Source organism: Scardinius erythrophthalmus (assembly GCF_964197995.2).
Source record: "Scardinius erythrophthalmus genome assembly, chromosome: 1".
Classification (NCBI taxonomy): Eukaryota; Metazoa; Chordata; class Actinopteri; order Cypriniformes; family Leuciscidae; genus Scardinius; species Scardinius erythrophthalmus.
This window is the reverse complement of record NC_138221.1, coordinates 44,861,707-44,880,776: the sequence shown is the minus strand read 5'-3', so window position 1 is coordinate 44,880,776 and position 19,070 is coordinate 44,861,707. Positions and strand designations below refer to the sequence as shown.

Here is a 19,070-nt window from a genome sequence, read left to right as displayed (position 1 = left end):
ACACCAACCAGCAACATGTTATAAGACAGACACATAAAATAGTGTAGTGTATCTTTGTGGCCGGACCTCTACACTATTTTGTATCGCAAATCGCAAAGCTGGTTGGTAGGTAGGTGTGTGATCTAAGATGAGTGTCTTGTTTTGTTCCCCCTTTCAGACTAAAATAACAGATGGAAGAGATCACACTTTAGTTATATTAATGACAGATCATGATTGAATGTAGTGAACAGGTTTGAAACATTTAATTTTTCATAGGCCTCTTCTAAATTATGTTATTTTTGCAAGAGCACAGAGCTTTCTTTACCACAAATAACTGGGAATGGCCTCACTAAAGCACTTTGCATTGCTACTGATACATTCTGGTACTACTGAGTTAAAAATGAAACTAAATCTAAAAGCTAATATTTGCACTTTGTACGACCAACCGTCAAACCTCAAGGCTAAAATATGCAAACCTGCTTAAATTCACATTTTGAAAATGATGCACACCTGAGGCGTAACAGCCAGAGTCAATTATTACGCTTATACTTTGCTTACCAAACCTCAAGACATTGTTTTATTTCAAGACATTTGTCAGGTTTTTGACCTTAAAACACTATTGTTTGTAGCACTACATTCACACGCATCTCATCCCAAGCCTCTGTTGCTAATTTCAAAATGTCATTTTAATAACAAAGACCCAGGGGCTATTCACACAAACACTTTTTTGATTCCTCTGCACTACTTTTCCATTGTTTTTCTATGTAAGCATGCGCTTTGAAAAAACTGAAATCATTTGGCGTAGTGATATGGAAATGTAATGCGGTCAAGACCTGCCTGGAACTACTTTAGAAGTGCTTGAAAATAATTGCACACCTTAGAACGTTTCTCATCCAATCAGAATCAAGATTTCAACAGTCTCGTAGTATAATTACTTTTATTCTTTATGGAACAAGTGCCACAAGTAGCAAAACTCAAGACAATAAGGCAACAGGTCAAAAGACTGTAAACAAAATATTTGATACATTAAAGAAGTGTAGTGTATCTTTGTGGCAGGATCTCTAAAAGTCAATCTTTTCAACATTTCAGCCAAAGCATGTAAGAGAGGAAAAAAAACTAAAAACTATAATCCCCATTTAATTCTATATTCCCATTTATTTTAATAGAACTACATGCAGTCAACGATACAGTAGAAATTTTAAAATAAAATCAATTTACATTCAGCAACATAATCAAGACAATGATAATTAGCAAAGGATAAAAATGTACTAATACTCGAGTTCCTAAATTTTTAATCAGTTGAACCCCTATTAGAATATACAGTACATTATTTATCCCCTGTGATCTTAAATCATTTCTTGAAAAAATTATTCATTTATTACTGGAAAACATTTTAAGTCCCAATCCCTGTTTCATGCAAATGCTTAAAACAATGTTCAATTCAACAGTTGGGGAAAACCTGCACCTGCACATCCAGCAGAATCATACGCAGTTAAGATTGCTCACATACTCAAAATTATTATCCATTATGTTGCAGAACACCCAACGTCCCACAAATACACGTGTCATCAGCTCAGAAAACAGTCACATTACTAGGAAATTGAAGACCTCATACCAAACAAATGTCTTTACAAAGAGGACATGATTCACAATGAAAAGCTTGTTCAGACATTAAAAGTATAAATTCCATCCCATGTTTATAGAACTGAGCAAAGAATGAATAAAGACATTCAGTTCATGTCATTATGACAGGAGCACCAACGGTGTGAGGATCCTACTAGAATTGCTCCTCTTATATATTTTGCTTTAATTCTTTACGAAACAAGTGCCACATGTGACAAAACTCAACACAAAACGGCAACATGTTATAAGACAGACACATAAAATCGTGTAGTGTATCTTTGTGGCCGGACCTCTAAAAGTCACTCTTTTCAACATTAAGACACAACAGTGTTAACAACAAAACACAATCCCCCATTGAGATCCATTATCCCCCAAAAGTATTTTGCATCGCAAAGCTGGTTGGTAAGTAGGAATGTGTTCTAAGATGATTTTCAAGTTTTTTTTTAGCTGTATAACTGGAGTGTCTTGTTCTGTTCCCCCTTTCAGACTTAAATAACTGATGGAAGAGATTATTATGTTGTAGTTGTAGTTGAATGTTCTATTAATGACAGATCATGATGTTTCATGTAGTGAACAGGTTTGATACAAATATGTGTAAAAAAATTAATTTCAATTTAAATTATTAAATTTACTAATAAGAAAGCTAATATTTGCACTTTGTACGACAAACTGTCAAACCTCAAGGCTAAAATATGCAAACCTGCTTAAATTCCCATTTTGAAAATTATGTAAAATAATGTAATCCCTGATTTTGTAACTGCAATAGGCCCAAACACTAATACTCCTTGATTCAGGATGGATGGCGTGCTCAATTCCTTTTGAGTTTGATTTGGGTGCTCTTCGGTCCAAGGTAGAACATCTAAGGTGCAGTGTGGAGAAAAAATCTCTGGTAGCCGAGGCACTCCTTAGTTAAAATGTCTTTATTAAAGAAATGACATGTCCTAAGACACCTTCTGTGTCCTACGCGTGGGCATTTTAAAGTTGTCCGTTTAGGACATGTCATTTCTTTAATAAAGACATTTTAACTAAGGAGTGCCTCGGCTACCAGAGATTTTTTCTCCACACTAATACTCCTTCTTAGGCCTGAAAAACAGCTTCTTAGTGAGCATGGACGCAAAACAAGGCACCTGTTTTTTGCCTATAGCCGAGCGATCTTTGCAGTTTTCAACACTGCGCAAGGAAACTTTCCTGTTGACAAGCGTCAGGATCTCAGTGAACTCCAGTGTGGAACCATAACGCCTCAGGATTTCACACAGATCCTGGACGTACCACGAGCCATTTACAGTCTCACGGTGAGAGTAATATCCTTTAAAAGAAGAAGGAAACGATGTCAATGACTGTTTAAAGTGTCACTACTGTGAAAACAAGGATGTGAATTGCAAATTTAGCAAATCTTCAAACTGACCCTCAGCCACTGAGTAGCACATAAGGAAGTCTGCTCCTGCTGGAAGGGAGTAGAGCACCCCCGCATCTACCACCACTTCATTGACCGCTTGACTGTCCACCACATCCATTGGTGTCACAGGATCATCATGCTTGTCACCACGACAAGCCTTGTGTTTAAAGAAGTTTTACTGCATTACTGCAAGTACATTGCAAAATACCTTTTGTGTATAAAGGCTAAATTACCTGCAAGATGAAGATCTTGGGTTTCCCTACAAGGCTATGGCACTTATTCCCCTTGAACAAATCAGTGACTTCTTCAATTTCAATCTTCCCATCATTGGCATAGATGTGGCCATTTTCCCCGTGACTTAAAAAGACGCAAACGAAACAGTCTGCATCCGCATGGTTAGCAGCAGCAGCTGAAATCAAAGGAAAATAATAAACCTAAACTCCATTCGGAGCAAGCTGTGACATACTGCCGACTTTCACAGAAAAACCTTTTGACTTTCCCTCGGCCCGGGTTATAAAAACAAATTTGATGAACTTACATGAATGACCAGGCTGAGCGATTATAGCAACTAGTCAGCAATAACTACGGCTAGTGAAAGAGTAGAGCTCGACCAGTATTGATTTTTTCTTTTTACAACTTATAATAATTGTTTGTGTGTCTGACTACTGATATGCAGAACTGATCGTCGTTTTATTTTTGCACATTTGTAACTAAATTAGATTATGAATTAAATTATACTACTACAATAATTATAAATATGTATTTAAAAGGTGAATTTAAGTAGTAAAGTGTAAATATTATCAACCATCTTTAATCAACGGAATGCCAAAGATGCTGCTGATTAATTTCTGTATTGAACCTGGAAAGTTTGGCTCGCATTTCTAAAATCATGTTTGAAAGATAAAATAATGTGTTACCTTCTTTGATTTTGTCTAAAACTTCATCCCGTTTATAATCATTATAAGCCTTCACTTCAAAATCCAGCTCTTGAAATCTGACAGATATGAAAGAAAATGGACTAAGGATGTTAATCATTGTTCTGTTACTTTAATCCAAGACAAGAAAATGACTTTCTTCATCAATCAACATTATCTTGTTTTGCCAAATACCTTCTAGCAAGGTTCTGCCTGTCTGCTTCTGTGCCAGAACGGTTACCCAACATGAGCTTCCAGTAGAAACGTTCGTGGTTAAAGATCAGAGCCATTCCTCGCTTCTTGTGATTCATCTTATACTCCTCGTTAGGATCCAGACTATATACACTGACAAATGACATACAAAATTATATACATTTAAAATGAAATATATAAATAAATGAGAGTTGGTTACAATGTATCTTTATTAAGGTGTTACCTTTGATGAAAGCCATCGGTCTCTGTTATGTTATCTCTGACTGAAATAAAAGACAAAATCAAAATCAACACTAAGAATTAATTTGGTTTGCAAAGCAAGCATATGAAAAGGTTCAGAGGATGTATTCATGCCACAAAGATTTAAACCACTAAGACAAAGATATTGGACTAACTGTGGTCTAATGGTTGTATTCTAGAATGAAGATCTAAAGTTCAGTGAACTTACACGGAGGTCATGCCTCCTGTGTTGTGTATTTAGCACCTGGTCAGGCTAGATTTCAATGGCTTTACAAACAGGTTGTCTAGCATAGCAGAGTTAACATAAGCAAATGCGATATCTACTCTATACAAATCCTTCTCTCTCCCCCATTCTACTACTCGAGTCATATATACGAGTTATAAACTAGATTCAGTTCTACCTGTGAGTCCCGCTAAAGCGCTGTCCATCTCCACAGCTCCTAACAACAACAAAGAAACATTTGTAAGCACTGGGGCTTAAACGGGGTATAAGTATGAATTCAGGGTGGCTATTCAGCGATAGTAGTCCGGTTGAAAATCATATTTTATGTGAATGATAGTGAAACCTTGTGATGCATGTTGAGACAAACACTACCTACTTCAGGTGTTAGAATAAGGAAATGAAACTTCCTCATAAACAACATTCACTCTGTAAGTTACAAATATTTAAGTTATTTTTTTTATCCAGAGTAACCAGTTAGAAACCTTACCGGATTCATCGCTCTTGACTTGACTTGCCATCGTTGATTCTGCGGAGCGAATTTGTGTGAAATTGAGGAGAGTTTTAACTTGAAACTAACGACAGCAAGAGCAGACCCTGAGTGACTGACTAGTGAGTCACCAAACCCAACAGTTAACCTATCACTGGGGGCACTAAAATGTTAACCAATCACAGGCGATTACAATGTTAGCCAATCATAGGTCGCTAAAATGTTAACCAATCACAGGCGGTCTGCTGCGGTCGAACCTTTGGTCGGACTGGTTGGCTTTACAACTTCCGCTTTTCTTTCTTTCTTTCTTTCTTTCTTTCTTTCTTTCTTTCTTTCTTTCTTTCTTTCTTTCTTTCTTTCTTTCTTTCTTTCTTTCTTTCTTTCTTTCTTTCTTTCTTTCTTTCTTTCTTTCTTTCTTTCTTTCTTTCTTTGCAATGTAATGTAATAGTTATGTATAGTGAGTTTATCAACACTGACAGGTTCATCAAGAGAGTATTTCAGAGAGCCGTATAATAAAGTATAGGCTAGTAAAAATAATACAAAAAGAACTCTTTTAATTAAAAAATATATATTATTAACGATTTATTATCATATTATTACTAAACCTCTCTTTTTGTGTAATTATCCTTTTTTGATTAAATCAATAATTTTTTTTCAAAGAATTAAGGGAATAAAAAATAAAATTATTGAGAATTTGAACTATTTTCAAATTATTTTATTATTTGAAAGGCTTCAAAGAAAGCCAGGTAACCATTTTCATTGAATTAATTTACAACATGCAAGACACACAGCTACATTTAAAATGGCAACTTCATGAACTATTTTGCATTTGCTAAAGATCCTAATAATTGAACATATTACGCTATTTAGCTCTGACAAATAATTTAATCACTCCAGCCTTTGGTTTGAGCACAGGCTGAAAACTGGCAACAAAACTGAAAATGAAAGAGCGCTTAAATTCCTACGAGACCCTCTAGTAATACAACACCCTGTTGAGTTTGTTAATTTTTTTTAACATTCGACTCATTACTCATATGTATCATAAAATAGTGTATATCTTTATTGTATTATCTGAAAACAGTCCTCACTAGTAAAAAGTCAGTGGGACCACACAAACAAACAAAGATTTGTTTGTATTCTCTGTTATATCATTCACTGTCAACTGGACTTGGCTGCCAAATTTCATCAGTTTGGAGCCTCATTAATTAGCATTTTAGGTTCACTCAGAAGTTCTATTCATAGATTTCATAAATGTTATCATTAGATTTGTCTACCACACTTTTATTAACATTCATATTGACATAGTCCTCTTCAGAGTCATCCGTGTCCACATTGACATAGTCCTCCTCAGAGTCATCCGTGTCCACTTTGACATAGTCCTCATCAGAGTCATCATGATCCATGTTTTTATCATTAAGTTGAACATTTTCATAATCATTCTCATCATCATCTTCATTTTTTTGCTCATAGGATGTACCTGCATACATATTAGCTTGACCTAGAAACATTGCATAGAGATGAAGAGACATAATTATTAAAGGAATTGATAATAAAAGCAGTGTCAATGGAAACAGCCAGATGTTTTTTATGAAATGCTACCTCTTTTAAAAGAGCACTTAAAATGAGTTTCCTTTTTCCTTTGCTTTTGTCTTCTCTTGACCAGGAGGATGATTGCGAGGACAGAACAGCACAGTAAGAGCAGCACAGCTGACACCGCAGCACCAATGACAGGAAGCAGGGAGGCTGAGACAGACACGGTTTAGAGTTAAACTTTCAGTACCAGCAGTCCAGACTGTTTTTAGGCTCTTACACATTAATACCTTTAATAATGATGACCAGCAGTTCAGAGGCAGACGAACGGAAGGTGCGTGAGGACAAACTGACTTCATAAACACAGCTGTAGTTTCCTTCATGGGAATAATCTGCCTCAGGAAAGGAGAAGGAGGCAGAGAGATTGACAGCTGACTGACTCCTGGTCATATCTGATTCCCTAAACAGGTAGAAGGAGCCTCCAGGATGCTGAGATTCAGTGGAACAGATGATAGTGAAACTGTGGCCCCAGGCGATCACTGGCCCCTGAGGCCCCACGTCAAACCGCCCATCAGGAGCAATGCGGGGCAAGCTGGGCTGCTGCAAGTGCACTAGGAAACAAAAAGAATAGTTATATGGTAACAGAGCCTCGAGCATTAAATTCAAATGGATTTAAATAAAAAATGGCTTCAATAATTGAATTAAATCTTGTTGGGATCCAAATGTAATTCACACACATTTTACAAATCAGCAGAATAAAGTAAAAAAGAAAAAGACATCAATACAGAATTAATTCACTTTCATGCAACTAATGCATTTATATACAGTAATAGGCAATGAGACAAGATTAAACACTCACCTACAGTGATTTGAACAGTGTTACTCAAAGGCGACTTTATAGTGGTGTTTTGGTAGGAGTAATTACAGCTGTAGATACCCTGATGTGAGACGCCTACATTAACAAGGCTGAAAGTCACACTAGATACATGTTTCTCAGAGGACACAGATGATCCATTTCTGAAGAGGTGGAATTCAGCATTAGCATTGCATCTTGATTTAGGTGTTGTGCATCTGAACTGAATGTTTTCTCCAGGAGAAACAACTGCATGTGTGGAGATCAGGGAAAGAGTGGGCTTCTCCAGGTCACCTGCAAAAGAAATATACATCCATTTAAAATTACTTGTAAAGATGTGATGAAATACATGAAGCTTAATGTGATTTCTATTGCTCATTTCTCCCATAAATATAAGTTAAGAGGCATGTTTCGTCAAGAAAACAGTATTCACTTCAAGTTCCTTCATGTAAAGAAATTCCTGAAGAGGGCAGTGCAGTGTGGTGGCTGAGCTGGAACCTGATAAGTTGTGTTTCCAGGGGGGAACAATATAGTGGTGCACCTCTGAGAGCAAATGCAGGTGAAAAAGTTAGCAGAAGATCTCTTGATTGACTAACCAGGACTTTCACACATTCAGCTCAAATTCAAACTTGAAGACGCAACTGGTATGAACATTAAAGGGATAGTTCACTTTGAAATTAAATGTTGGTATGTTTCAGCTTACCTCAAGGGCATCCAAGATGTAGGTGTCTTTTTTTCTGCAGTAGTTTAAATTTTGATATTTTTTAGGTCAAACCGTTCTTGTCTGCCAGTCATATAATGCAGGTCTATGGTCACTCACTGTCTCAAAGAGCATGCACAGAGTCCAAATTAAAACAATTCCCCATCGTCCAAATTAAACAATTCCCCATCGTAAGTACACATTGATGGCCTAAGACACGAAACGAGCGGCTTGTGTGAGAAAACGAACAGTATTTATATAGTTTTTAGCTCTTATACACAGCCACGTCCAAGTGATCTGAGGGCGCGCGCGCATCCTGGTGTTTGACGTGTACGCGTGACCATAGACCTGCATGAAATGACTGACAGACAAGAGCGGTTTGACCTAAAAATATCAAAATTGAAACTAATGCGGAAACAAAGACACCTACATCTTGGATGCCCTTGAGGTAAGCTAAAACATACCAAAATTTAATTTCAAAGTGAACTATTATGTTTATGTCAAATATGACCAAAAAAAGTCAGTATTGTGTTTCAGCTTATTTGATGGATTTTTTTACAGTACTGATTGATGCTAAGCTTTGTATGATTTGTGTTGACCAATTATTTGAGTTTGAAGGTGTGTTTTAAGTTTGTTAACATTTAGAACTTATTGTCAATGCATTTGATTTAGTTGATTAGTTAATATGGTGATGGTGAATGAGATGTTAAATGTTAGTTTAAATAATATCTTTATTTATATTAATGTATATTTTTTTTATTTCAATCTATCTTTTAAAGGTCCCGTTCTTCGTGATCCCATGTTTCAAACTTTAGTTAGTGTGTAATGTTGTTGTTAGAGTATAAATAATATCTGTAAAATTATAAAGCTCAAAGTTCAATGCCAAGCGAGATATTTTATTTAACAGAAGACGCCTACAGTGAACGGCCCGTTTGGACTACATCCCTCTACTTCCTTCTTTAATGACGTCACTAGAACAGTTTCTTGACTAACCTCCACCCACAGGAACACACAAAAAAGGGGGCGTGGTCTTGTTGCGCTCCCACGGAGAAGAGGAAGAGTTGCGTTTGTAGAGTGTGTTTTCAACGTGCGCTAAGCTGCTGTCGAATCACAACACAGGAACCGCTGGCACAAACAGAACTCGTTACGTATTTCTGAAGGAGGGACTTCATAGAACAAGGAAGTCATCAGCCCGTTTTTCGGACAGTGAAAACAGCGGTGTACAGATAAGTAAATTGTGTGAAAAATACTGTGTTTTTTTACACGCAAAACATGAACACATGTTATATTGCACACTGTAAACACAATCAAAGCTTCAAAAACACACAAAAAATGGGACCTTTAAAGATTATCAACCTACTGAAGCTACTGCTTCTACTATTGCTTCTGCCAATACCTCTGCAAACAGAAGTAAATAAAAACAGTATTGAGTAAATAAATAACAGTAAAGCTGAATGCCATCTCAAGTTTGGGCAAAGCTGAAACAAAATTCTGGAAAACTTGACACTGACACTGCAAAAGATTTGACTTACCTCCTGAACAAACAACACCAGCATCTTCCCCATGATTACAGTCGTTAACTCCTAGTCCTCCGTGTGAACATTGTATGAGGTTTCCTTCACCTCCCGAACATCCAACATCATCCAGCAAGATCAATCCTGGGCCTTGACCAAAGGCGGCATTTTGAGGAGCGCTGATGGCTGAGCCACACTGTAACTGTCTGCACACCACAGCAGCATCATTCATGTCCCAGTCATCATCACACACGGTTCCCCACTGGCCATTATACTGCATCTCCACTCTTCCACAGCATGAATCAGACCCGCTGACCAATCTTATGTCTTAAAAATGTAAGAACAATGTGATTAAAAACTATGTTGTAAGTATTTGTATACTATGTGTTTTGTATTGTTTTGAGCCAAGCACCAAACGTGTGTAGCCTCTTGGCTTTCTCTCATTTTTTTATACAATTATTATTTGGGGCCAAACACTATAAGTTTATGTTGTTTTTAATCTCTTTGGTGCTTTTTTCATCACAAGCAAAACAGCAAATATACAATGCCATTTTAGATCTGGGTAAAACATATATACTTTTACCCAGTAAGCAGACGACACCTGCATCTTCTGAATGACCGCAGTCATGTTTTCCAAAGCCATTGTGTGAGCACTGTGTGAGGGATGATTCACTTCCTAAACAATTCACATTATCCAACCAGATCGGATCACTTCCCTGGCCAAAAGAAGCGCTGGAGTTTGCACTAACAGCTCCTCCACATCCCAACTGTCTGCACACCACAGCAGCATCTTCAATGTCCCAGGAATCATCGCACACTGTTCCCCACCGGCCATTATAAAGGATCTCAACTCTGCCAGAGCAGTCATTATTACCATTCACAAGCCTGACACTAAATCCACCTAAAAAATCCATTATGATACAAACATCTTTTAACATGCTAGACTTGCAGATTAGCCAAAACAGTCATGTCTCAAGTGATGTAACTGAGATCTGAATTTTTAAAAAGTGACTGTTACTTACCAGCGACAGAAATTAGAGCACTGGCTGTTGAGATGAAAAACAGCGACATTTAAAAACATTGTAGACTTACAACAAAATTGTATGATTTATAGGCAAATTTAGGTTAATTAGGACACCTTTTCCAAGTCATCTCAATTGCCAAAAGTGTCCCAATTAACCTGAATTCACCCGTATATAATGATAGATAATAATTTACATAAAACGTTTAAAAAATATATATATATTTGTTGCATATCAACTGATAAATTAGAATGCTGTCTATGTAAATATACAGTAAACACTGAATTAGTTTCATGTGTGCCATAGCAGAACTGCTGTGACTGGCAGGAAAGGGCTATTATGACTCTATGGCCAGATGTAGTTCTTCCTCTTAATTATCCATTTAAGGGATCCTTAAAAAAAGCTATGGTGTGTTAAAATAATGACTGCATTCACATACAAATGAAAGAAATATATTTTCTGTCTGATCCCTGTTGTATCATTTTAGGCCATTGAACAGGTTATTTTCATGAGCAGTCAGAGATGGTGAATTTTAAAATCAATCAATCAAATGTCTAATCAAAAAAATAATAAAGACACAGCAAGTTAAATCAAACATGAAAATTTAAAGTACAAAGACTGAAATAGTTTTTTTCTTGTAAAACGTACCCCAATAATCTTTGTTTTATTTACAACTTCAAAAAAAAAAAAAAAAAAAAGCGCATAAGCCACTAGTTTCAGTTCAGTTTCAGAAAGAACAAGTGGTAAAGGCACTGATAAACATACTTCATTCAAATGTGTAGGAAAGATACAACATCTTACAAAGTTAATAAACTTGAACTAAACTGTTTAATTTGAATAATAATTTTAATATTTGTATATTAATATCGTAACATACATGAATGTTCCATCATGAAACTGCAATCTCCATCTTTAGTAAAAAATGGGAAATGCAAAGATTGAAAATTGAATTTACCCAATATCAAAGTGAGAAGAGGTCTCGTCATCCTTGTGTTGTTTCAATAAGCGTGTGAAAAAGCGTATTCACACCTAAGATGTGAATGTATATCTCTGCTTCCTTCAATACAAACAAAACCAAAACTGTAGTCACTTCTCCTTTTAACCATAAAGAGAAAGAAAAAAAACGTTTAACCCAGCCTTTTCCGAAAATGTCTGTTCATCAAATTTTCTTTTAAGACAGGAATTGCATTCCAGACAGATATTCACAATGACATGCTGAGCAGTACCTAATTACCTTGAACTCATTCATCATTCACTATAAAAAAGCTGTTAATCAGACTATTTTCTGGTTTTAAAGCCGTGCAAAATAAAAATGACAAGGAAGACAAAGCATTCACATATGCATTTAAGAGGCAACTTCCTGGCTCATGAGATCTCAAGTTATTATTATTATGAGTTACAATTATAGTTATTATGAGCCTCATCAATCTCTGTTAAGATCTGTTTTTCACTGAACTGAAGATTGTACCCCTAAACTAAGCAAGTTGTTGAGTGTGTCAATAAAACAGTGTTTATGACTTTTTTTAACTGATAATATTTTTGTGGGCACAACTGTGTTGATATAGCTGTCAATAGAAATTACATTATCATATATATCACAAAAGGTGCTTTTATACACTGTTTAATGGACATTATTCCACAGTTCAGTATAAGACTATATATTATTTAACAGTTAATAAGTCTTATTCTACTGAACTCTTGAATACTATCCATTAAACAGTCTGTATAAAAGCACATTTTGTGATATATATGATCAGAGCACAAAATTGTGAGTAATATTTGTTTTTTTAAACGATCGTCTGACTCTCGCTGATTTCATGAGGGTCAGGAATTGGTTGGTTGGCATGAAGCCCCTGCTGGTAGATGCTGATGATAGTGACATGCATGTTTTTTCATTGACAGCAAATGCAATAAAGCCAAAGTTTTATGCAAAAATCTTAGTGTTTATATGTTTCTTTAAAATATATAAGATAAAGAGAAATGGCATGACTGCATTTCAAATGATCTCTGCAAAGAAGTTAATGAACTGTTTAGGCTACATGTGAGAATTGCTCCGGGGAATAGAGAAACCATGCATGTCAGATATGCAGTACTCTGACTTCAATAGCATTCGGTGGGATATCCAAATCCCTATGATTTTGCAGGATCCAGAGAAGAGCTCTGTTCTCAGAAAAACAATTTAACACTGCTAAATCTGTGAAGCGAATTAGAGGAAGTGTCCTTTTAGACACAGAGCACAGTCAGCGAGTGTTAAACATGGTGTCAGTTCAGCATTTCCTTGGAACTAAAAACTGAACTTCAGAGGAAACCTAAATGGTCATTGTGCAGAGTACAAGCATTAAACTGTATTTGAATTAAAATGAATTATTTATTTAACCAGTGGGCATCATGATAAGAGGAAGTAGCAGTAACTCATTAGCGGGTGTTTGACACACAAGCAACAACTGAGGGAGGAAGACACACAGCAGAGCGGAAGTGGGTAAATGTGTCCACGAAATGGATACAGCTGCTCTCTCTCTCTCTCTGAGGTTCCTTATTGGTTGCTTCTTAAGAGAACACATCATGAGAAGCTGTCAAAAAGCTTTATATAATTTTTTAACAAATTTCTTAGACTTGTTGTTTGCTCCATTCACAACTGCTAAATTGCTAGATGCACCATTTTCAGTAAAGCAGACAAACAGATGCTTTGCTAGGAATAGCGTGTCTGCACTCACACAATTCCAGAGATTTGTAATTCTCTGTAAATCACAAATAACAAATATGGCTAAAGACAAGTCTGCAGTATTTTAATATTAAGGTTACAATTTAAATCTTAAATATTAGTGGTTAATAATGTCCACTGAGTCGTTGTTCTCTTAATTCATTTACAAAGAATAATTTATACTGGGACATTGTTTGTAAGATATAATGAATTAATTCACTGATAGCTGTGTTTGTTTCTTGTGTGGCGACTTCTGGCTCCATTTTTCATCGGGCATGTTGTAAGGTGTTCAGTGCTGTTGTCATTCAGAAGTGTAAATAAGTATAGGTCCTGTTTCCTTTTTTTGTAGAAAATTTAAAATCAAATAACTTTCAACAAATAACTTTTATAAGTCTTCATAGTTATTGTCCAGCATACTTCTCTCTTCTGTAATATTGACATAGTCCTGTTCTGAATCGTCTGTTTCTACATTGACATAGTCCGCTTCAGAGTCATCCTGATCTACATTTACATAGTCTTGATCAGAGTCAGAGTTGACATCTTCATGATCTCCATCATCCATATCTACAGTTTCATAGTCATCATCAGCATTCTCTTCATCCATATCTACAATTTCATAGTCATCATCAGCATTCTCTTCATGTTGGTCTCTATGGAGCATATCTTGCATATCAACTGCATCTTGGGATACAAAGAACATTATATCCAGGTATTAGGTATTATATTATCATTTTTGCAGGCTCCCAAAATAAAGGTAAAGGACATCATGTAAATCGTTCTCACCTTTTGAACAGGAGCATATTTGGATTTTCTTTTGTCTTTTTCTCCTCTTTACCAGGAAGATAATCAGCAGTGCAGACAAAATGAGCAGTACAGCTGTTACCACAGCACCAGTGATAACGACTGAAGAAGCTGGAAGAGAGATTTTAGTAATTAAATGGCTTACTATTACGTTTCTGCTGAAAGATCAGTGTTTTTGAACAAATTTGTTGAATGAATGATTCAACTCTCTCATAAATCAAGGTGTGGTCATATTTATCATTGATCGGAAATTGTGACTGTGAAATCATACATTTCAATAATAATAGGAGTTTAGTGTGATGGCGCAAAAATTGCAGCTGATTTTGCTCGTGTTCAAGTCGATCACACAAATTGAAACGTGCAAACACAGACAAGCAGATTGATACAAACAGTGAAAAATCCCAGTGCATACTTTCAAATAAACACTTTGATCAAGGTAAAACTGAAATTCTCATACCTGAACACACGACTCCAGCATCTTTACTGTGATCACAATCAGGTCCAATCTCGTGAGAGCAATTTGAGATGAATGACTCGTTGCCCAAACAACTGACCAATTTCATCCAGGATTGGCCACTTCCTACCCCAAAAAAAGCCTGACTGTGTGCACTAATAGCTCTTCCACATTCCAGCTGTCTGCACACCACAACAGCATCATTAATGTCCCAGAGGTCATCACACACTGTTCCCCACGTGTTATTAATCAAGACCTCAACTGTCCCAAAGCACCTGTCTAAACCATTGACCAGTCTGATCTTTTGACATCCTGAAAATCAAAGGAAATTTTCAACTCACGTGTAAATACACAAACACAAAAATAAAAATCTCCTGGCAATTGTGAAAAATTAAGAAGTAAATGAAGACAGGCTGTCAAGCACCAAAGGTCATAAAAGCTAATATGTCTTGAGCGCCATATTCCAAGTCTTCTGAAGTCATTAAAAAAGGTTTCATGAGAGTTCATGATATGTATATATTTTGAGTCTGATCTTTTCAATAAATCAATTAATTCACAAAACCAGTTTGAATGATTCATTCATGAATCTGACTGACCCAGTTCTCAAGTTCTGACAGCAGTTAACAGCGGAGGTCAATGTTATCAGTGGATAATGACTGAAATTTCAGTATGTTCCACACACAAAGGTATCGTATTTCAGACTTGGACTACAGCACACAAGTTTATGGACTATTCTATTAAGATATTTTTGCATTTTTAAGCTTGAAAACTTCATTCCCCTTCCAGTGAAATTGCATGTAAAAAAGCAACCAGCACAGACTTCAAAATTTCTTCTTTTGTATTTCACAGAAGAAATAATTTAGGTTTAGAACATGTTTAATTACTACGAGTGAACTATTCCTTTAACAACAAAAGAGTAGAAATAGTCATGTTTATCAAAGCTTTTGCCATGCTGAGAGGATCACTTACCAGTAAACAGGTAATCGTTTAAAACCACAGCTGTCAAAGAGAAAACATAGGGAGTTGTTTTATTAGAATTTATCACAACGATTTTATGTAAATAATAAAACAAGTGGTTTAGTAGTGAAGGGTGTGGATTTTGGAATAAACTGATGTTTCAATGTATATGTAATAAGTTTTTATAATCAAGGAATTCATCAATAATTTTTCTCGAAATATCACATGAGTTGAATGATTTCTCTAGGCTTGTCAGATTTTACTTTGTTATAGAAGTTACCAGTGTGATTACAGAAATGTTATTTTCATGTATTCTCTAATGTCTGTATTTGACATGAATGCAGTAACAGTGCTTGCTCATTTAGCCCGGCTTCCAGAAATGAAATATGGAAAGATGTTTTGTTTGAGAAAGGTCTTCAACATGTGTCAATTCATACATCTGTTTTTCTAGGGTACTCTGACAACTATGGTCACAGGGGTCAATGAAGTCTATAGTTTAAGCGACCATCTCTTTGATAAAGCCTTACTTTCCAGTTAGACTAAAGTGTAGCTCTCCTTGAGAGAAAGAACACATTATCTTGATGTTTTGAGAAAACTCTCGCCTCGCCTGGCCTGGCCTGGCCTGGTAAGAGCCTGGCCAAATCCAACCTTTAGGAAGCTGTGTGTCGGTGTGTGTGTTAGTCTTCTAGGTTACCGGTTAAGGAACCTCTGGCATTATTGGAGATTGACTGAGATGTTCGAGATAGGCTGGCGCCCAGTAACCCAAATTTGCGACCAGGAAGGTCACGACGTGCCTAACTTCAGGGTCTGAGTGTCAGCTGCATAATCGTTACTTCAATCTATCTGTATATGTGTGGAAAATGACTATGTTTATCTTTTTCTTAGCCAATGAGAATCATTCAACCTGAAGCAAGGATGTAGCTTAGACCTTGGTGAAGGGTATAACTGCTGTGATCTTTGTAACTGTAAGCGGGGCAGCCTAACTCCTGTGTGAGTCTTGAAACTGCAAACTATCTTCAGTAAAACTTTTCTTCAATTTATTATAATTCTGACTCCGGGTCTTCATTCATCATGTCTGGTTCTGGGTCTTTGACTGTAAAATCCCTAACAGTGGCATCTTACATTTTCCTCGATAACCTAAATAAAAATTGCTTTTTATTTCTGACCACACTACCAATGTCCCAGATATAGAGTTCACGTATTGTGAAAAGTCAAAACGGGAACCCGTCTAACTATTATTAATGATAATTTAATCATTTTCAACAGCACTAATATTTTATATCATAATGGTAACACCTTACTATAAGGTTTCATTAGTTAACTACATTGGTTAACATGAACTAATAATGAACTGCACTTTTACAGTACTTATTAATCTTTGTTAAAGTTAATTTCAGCATTTACTAATACATTATTAAAATCTAAAGTTGTATTTGTTAACATTAGTTAATACACTGTAAACTAACAAGAACAAATAATGAGCAGTTGCATTTTTATTCACTAACATTAACGAAGATTAACAAATACTGTAACAAAGATGAACAAATACTGTAACAAATGTATTGCTCATGGCTAGTTCCCATTAGGTAATACATTTACTAATGCTAATAAATGAAAACTTATTGTAAAGTGAGACCATTACAATGAATATATTGATGGTATAAATTTGAAAAGTGTTTACCTAGTGTGAAATCAAGAAGCGGTCTCAGCATTTCGGTTCTTTCATCGATTGATGTGTGTGATGTCTATGTCCGCTGCTCTTCACGTCTAAATAAAACCCTGTGAGTCACACAGACACTAGTTCCGTTTTTACAGTTACAACACTTCAGCTTCTGAGAAAGTAAATCAGAAGAAATGGCTTATAACTGTACTGTTTATACAGTATAACTGTTTATTCAGAAATGATCCTCTGTAACCATTGAGAGCTGAAATACATGATACTCTCCTGCACTAAATGTGCAACACTTGTTTTCACTTCAACTTTTCAGCATTCTGCCCACTGACGTGAACATTAGCATGCTAGTCAGTGTGCACTTGCATTTCTTTTTTTTTTTTTTTGCAAATAATTGTTATTTATAACGAGAACAACTTTTCTTCAAATGTGTGAATATCTCTTTTAGGGCTTATGCTCTTAATGTGCTGCAGCATTTTGACATCAGCACATTTTTCACACATTTAGGGTCTAATACTTGTGGTTAAATGTGTGTAGTATTTAAAGACACACCACACTAGCCACTGAATACAGCCATACCCTTTATGTTCAGCAGAACTGTATTATCAGTCCAATTCCGCCTACTTGTAAGTCAGATATGTAACCATTAAGCCACACCAACATGGAGGAGCTATCAGAAAACTGTTGTAAAGAAGGCTGTCATATAAAAACCTGATATGAGAGAGAGGCAGGGCAAATGCCCTGATGTTACTCACGACTATCTGCCACTATGGTATTGCATCGCCATGAACTTCTTCCAGCAGAGCAGATGTTGAAGGGTAGGATTATAAAGAGAAGTCTGATATCACAACTATTGAGAGTGACCCAATATAGTGCTAAACAGCCCTAAGCCTATTTCATCAACCTTAACCATTATCTGAGGTCAATGATAAGAATGCTGTATGGGCACATGCTGTTTTTAGGATATAGGCCTCATTACTGTTGTACCACCACTGGATGTCTTATAGCAGAGCACAAAACATTATTTGCATAGAAAAATGTACTTGTATTAAAAGTATTTAAAACGTATGGGGAAATTATATACAGTATTGTTGAATATATATGAATGTATTAGAATTTTAGGATTTTTCTTTAAACAAGCTGACAGGAATCAAAGCTTTTCAGCAGAACCAAATGAAACGGACAGGACTGTGCACCTAGAGGAGGCTTGTGAATAGACTCGAGCTCTGTGCATGTTGTGTGCATAGTTGCAGTGAAACCGTTCACACCACACTCTCAGATGAACATGTTAAGGAGGAAATAGTTTCAGCCCACTACAATGGCCAAAGGTTCATGCGACAGGCTTAATAGACGTGATGCAGAGCTGTTGTAAACTAGTGTGATAAATCGAATGATTTGTGTCTCAAACACACATTTAAAGAACTACACAACACTGTTTTGTACAATATAAGTTTTTTCACTAATGTTTTTCCATGGATCGGGGACACATGGAAGGTACACATTTCACTCTGATTAATGTTTTATATTGTCTATATCTGTGTTTTTGTAAACAAGAAATCATGAAATGGAAGATGCTTTTTTTAATAATAATGATTTTCTTCATCTTACTTTCTCATTTGAGCTTTCTAATAAGAGGGGCCTGCAAACAGGAAGCCAGATATATATCGTCCTGTGGGGGAGGAGTTGAATTGAGAATGTGTTTGCATTGAATGCATGTGTTTAAATGCTTGTGGGTTTTTTTGTAGTTAAAATAGAGCATGTTAAAGAAGATGCTATGACTGATATTTGTAT

General features: G+C 36.1%; 3 protein-coding genes across 6 annotated transcripts; all 3 read right to left on the bottom strand.

The window, feature by feature from the left end:
- Window positions 1-900: 900 nt before the first annotated feature.
- Window positions 901-5,216, bottom strand: LOC308688989 (caspase-6-like). Of its 3 annotated transcripts, none has more exons than XM_081362492.1 (9): window positions 5,076-5,216; window positions 4,767-4,805; window positions 4,349-4,388; window positions 4,108-4,257; window positions 3,916-3,992; window positions 3,232-3,407; window positions 3,008-3,155; window positions 2,753-2,908; window positions 901-2,503 (listed from the first exon to the last, which is right to left on the bottom strand). In XM_081362492.1, the coding sequence occupies exons 1-9, from the start codon at window positions 5,104-5,106 to the stop codon at window positions 2,307-2,309; spliced, it is 1,014 nt and encodes a 337-aa protein (XP_081218618.1). In that variant the 5' UTR covers window positions 5,107-5,216; the 3' UTR covers window positions 901-2,306. The 3 variants fall into 3 exon arrangements, with proteins under 3 accessions (XP_081218618.1, XP_081218620.1, XP_081218619.1); XM_081362494.1 differs by having other exon boundaries at window positions 901-2,488; window positions 2,730-2,908; window positions 5,076-5,211; XM_081362493.1 differs by lacking the exon at window positions 901-2,503 and having other exon boundaries at window positions 2,563-2,908; window positions 5,076-5,213.
- A 556-nt stretch (window positions 5,217-5,772) lies between these two features.
- LOC308688835 (uncharacterized protein) lies at window positions 5,773-11,776 on the bottom strand. Its single transcript, XM_081362236.1, has 8 exons — window positions 11,650-11,776; window positions 10,695-10,718; window positions 10,256-10,573; window positions 9,691-9,999; window positions 7,465-7,752; window positions 6,896-7,216; window positions 6,675-6,818; window positions 5,773-6,573 (listed from the first exon to the last, which is right to left on the bottom strand). Exons 1-8 carry the CDS (start codon window positions 11,678-11,680, stop codon window positions 6,308-6,310), a joined length of 1,701 nt encoding a protein of 566 aa, XP_081218362.1. The 5' UTR covers window positions 11,681-11,776; the 3' UTR covers window positions 5,773-6,307.
- A 1,269-nt stretch (window positions 11,777-13,045) lies between these two features.
- Window positions 13,046-17,559, bottom strand: LOC308689066 (uncharacterized protein). Of its 2 annotated transcripts, none has more exons than XM_081362617.1 (5): window positions 17,289-17,559; window positions 15,620-15,649; window positions 14,654-14,962; window positions 14,179-14,307; window positions 13,046-14,076 (listed from the first exon to the last, which is right to left on the bottom strand). In XM_081362617.1, the coding sequence occupies exons 1-5, from the start codon at window positions 17,317-17,319 to the stop codon at window positions 13,781-13,783; spliced, it is 795 nt and encodes a 264-aa protein (XP_081218743.1). In that variant the 5' UTR covers window positions 17,320-17,559; the 3' UTR covers window positions 13,046-13,780. The 2 variants fall into 2 exon arrangements, with proteins under 2 accessions (XP_081218743.1, XP_081218744.1); XM_081362618.1 differs by having other exon boundaries at window positions 13,046-14,070; window positions 17,289-17,376.
- Between the last annotated feature and the right edge of the window lie 1,511 nt (window positions 17,560-19,070).

Bases quoted from the DNA above. Each gene is read 5' to 3' on its own strand.
- LOC308689066 (XM_081362617.1), bottom strand. From the start codon at position 17,319: ATGCTGAGACCGCTTCTTGATTTCACACTAG. The intron at 15,650-17,288 runs GTAAACACTTTT...TCTCTTTGACAG, and splicing joins GCTTCTTGATTTCACACTAG to CTGTGGTTTTAAACGATTAC. The intron at 14,963-15,619 runs GTAAGTGATCCT...TTTGATTTTCAG, and splicing joins AAACGATTACCTGTTTACTG to GATGTCAAAAGATCAGACTG.
- LOC308688989 (XM_081362492.1), bottom strand. From the start codon at position 5,106: ATGGCAAGTCAAGTCAAGAGCGATGAATCCG. The intron at 4,389-4,766 runs GTAGAACTGAAT...CTTTTATTTCAG, and splicing joins CGCTTTAGCGGGACTCACAG to TCAGAGATAACATAACAGAG. The intron at 3,408-3,915 runs GTAACACATTAT...CTTTGATTTCAG, and splicing joins TTTAGACAAAATCAAAGAAG to CTGCTGCTGCTAACCATGCG.
- LOC308688835 (XM_081362236.1), bottom strand. From the start codon at position 11,680: ATGACGAGACCTCTTCTCACTTTGATATTGG. The intron at 7,753-9,690 runs GTAAGTCAAATC...TTTCTTTTGCAG, and splicing joins TGGTGTTGTTTGTTCAGGAG to GTGACCTGGAGAAGCCCACT. The intron at 6,574-6,674 runs GTAGCATTTCAT...CAATGTTTCTAG, and splicing joins TAAGTGCTCTTTTAAAAGAG to GTCAAGCTAATATGTATGCA.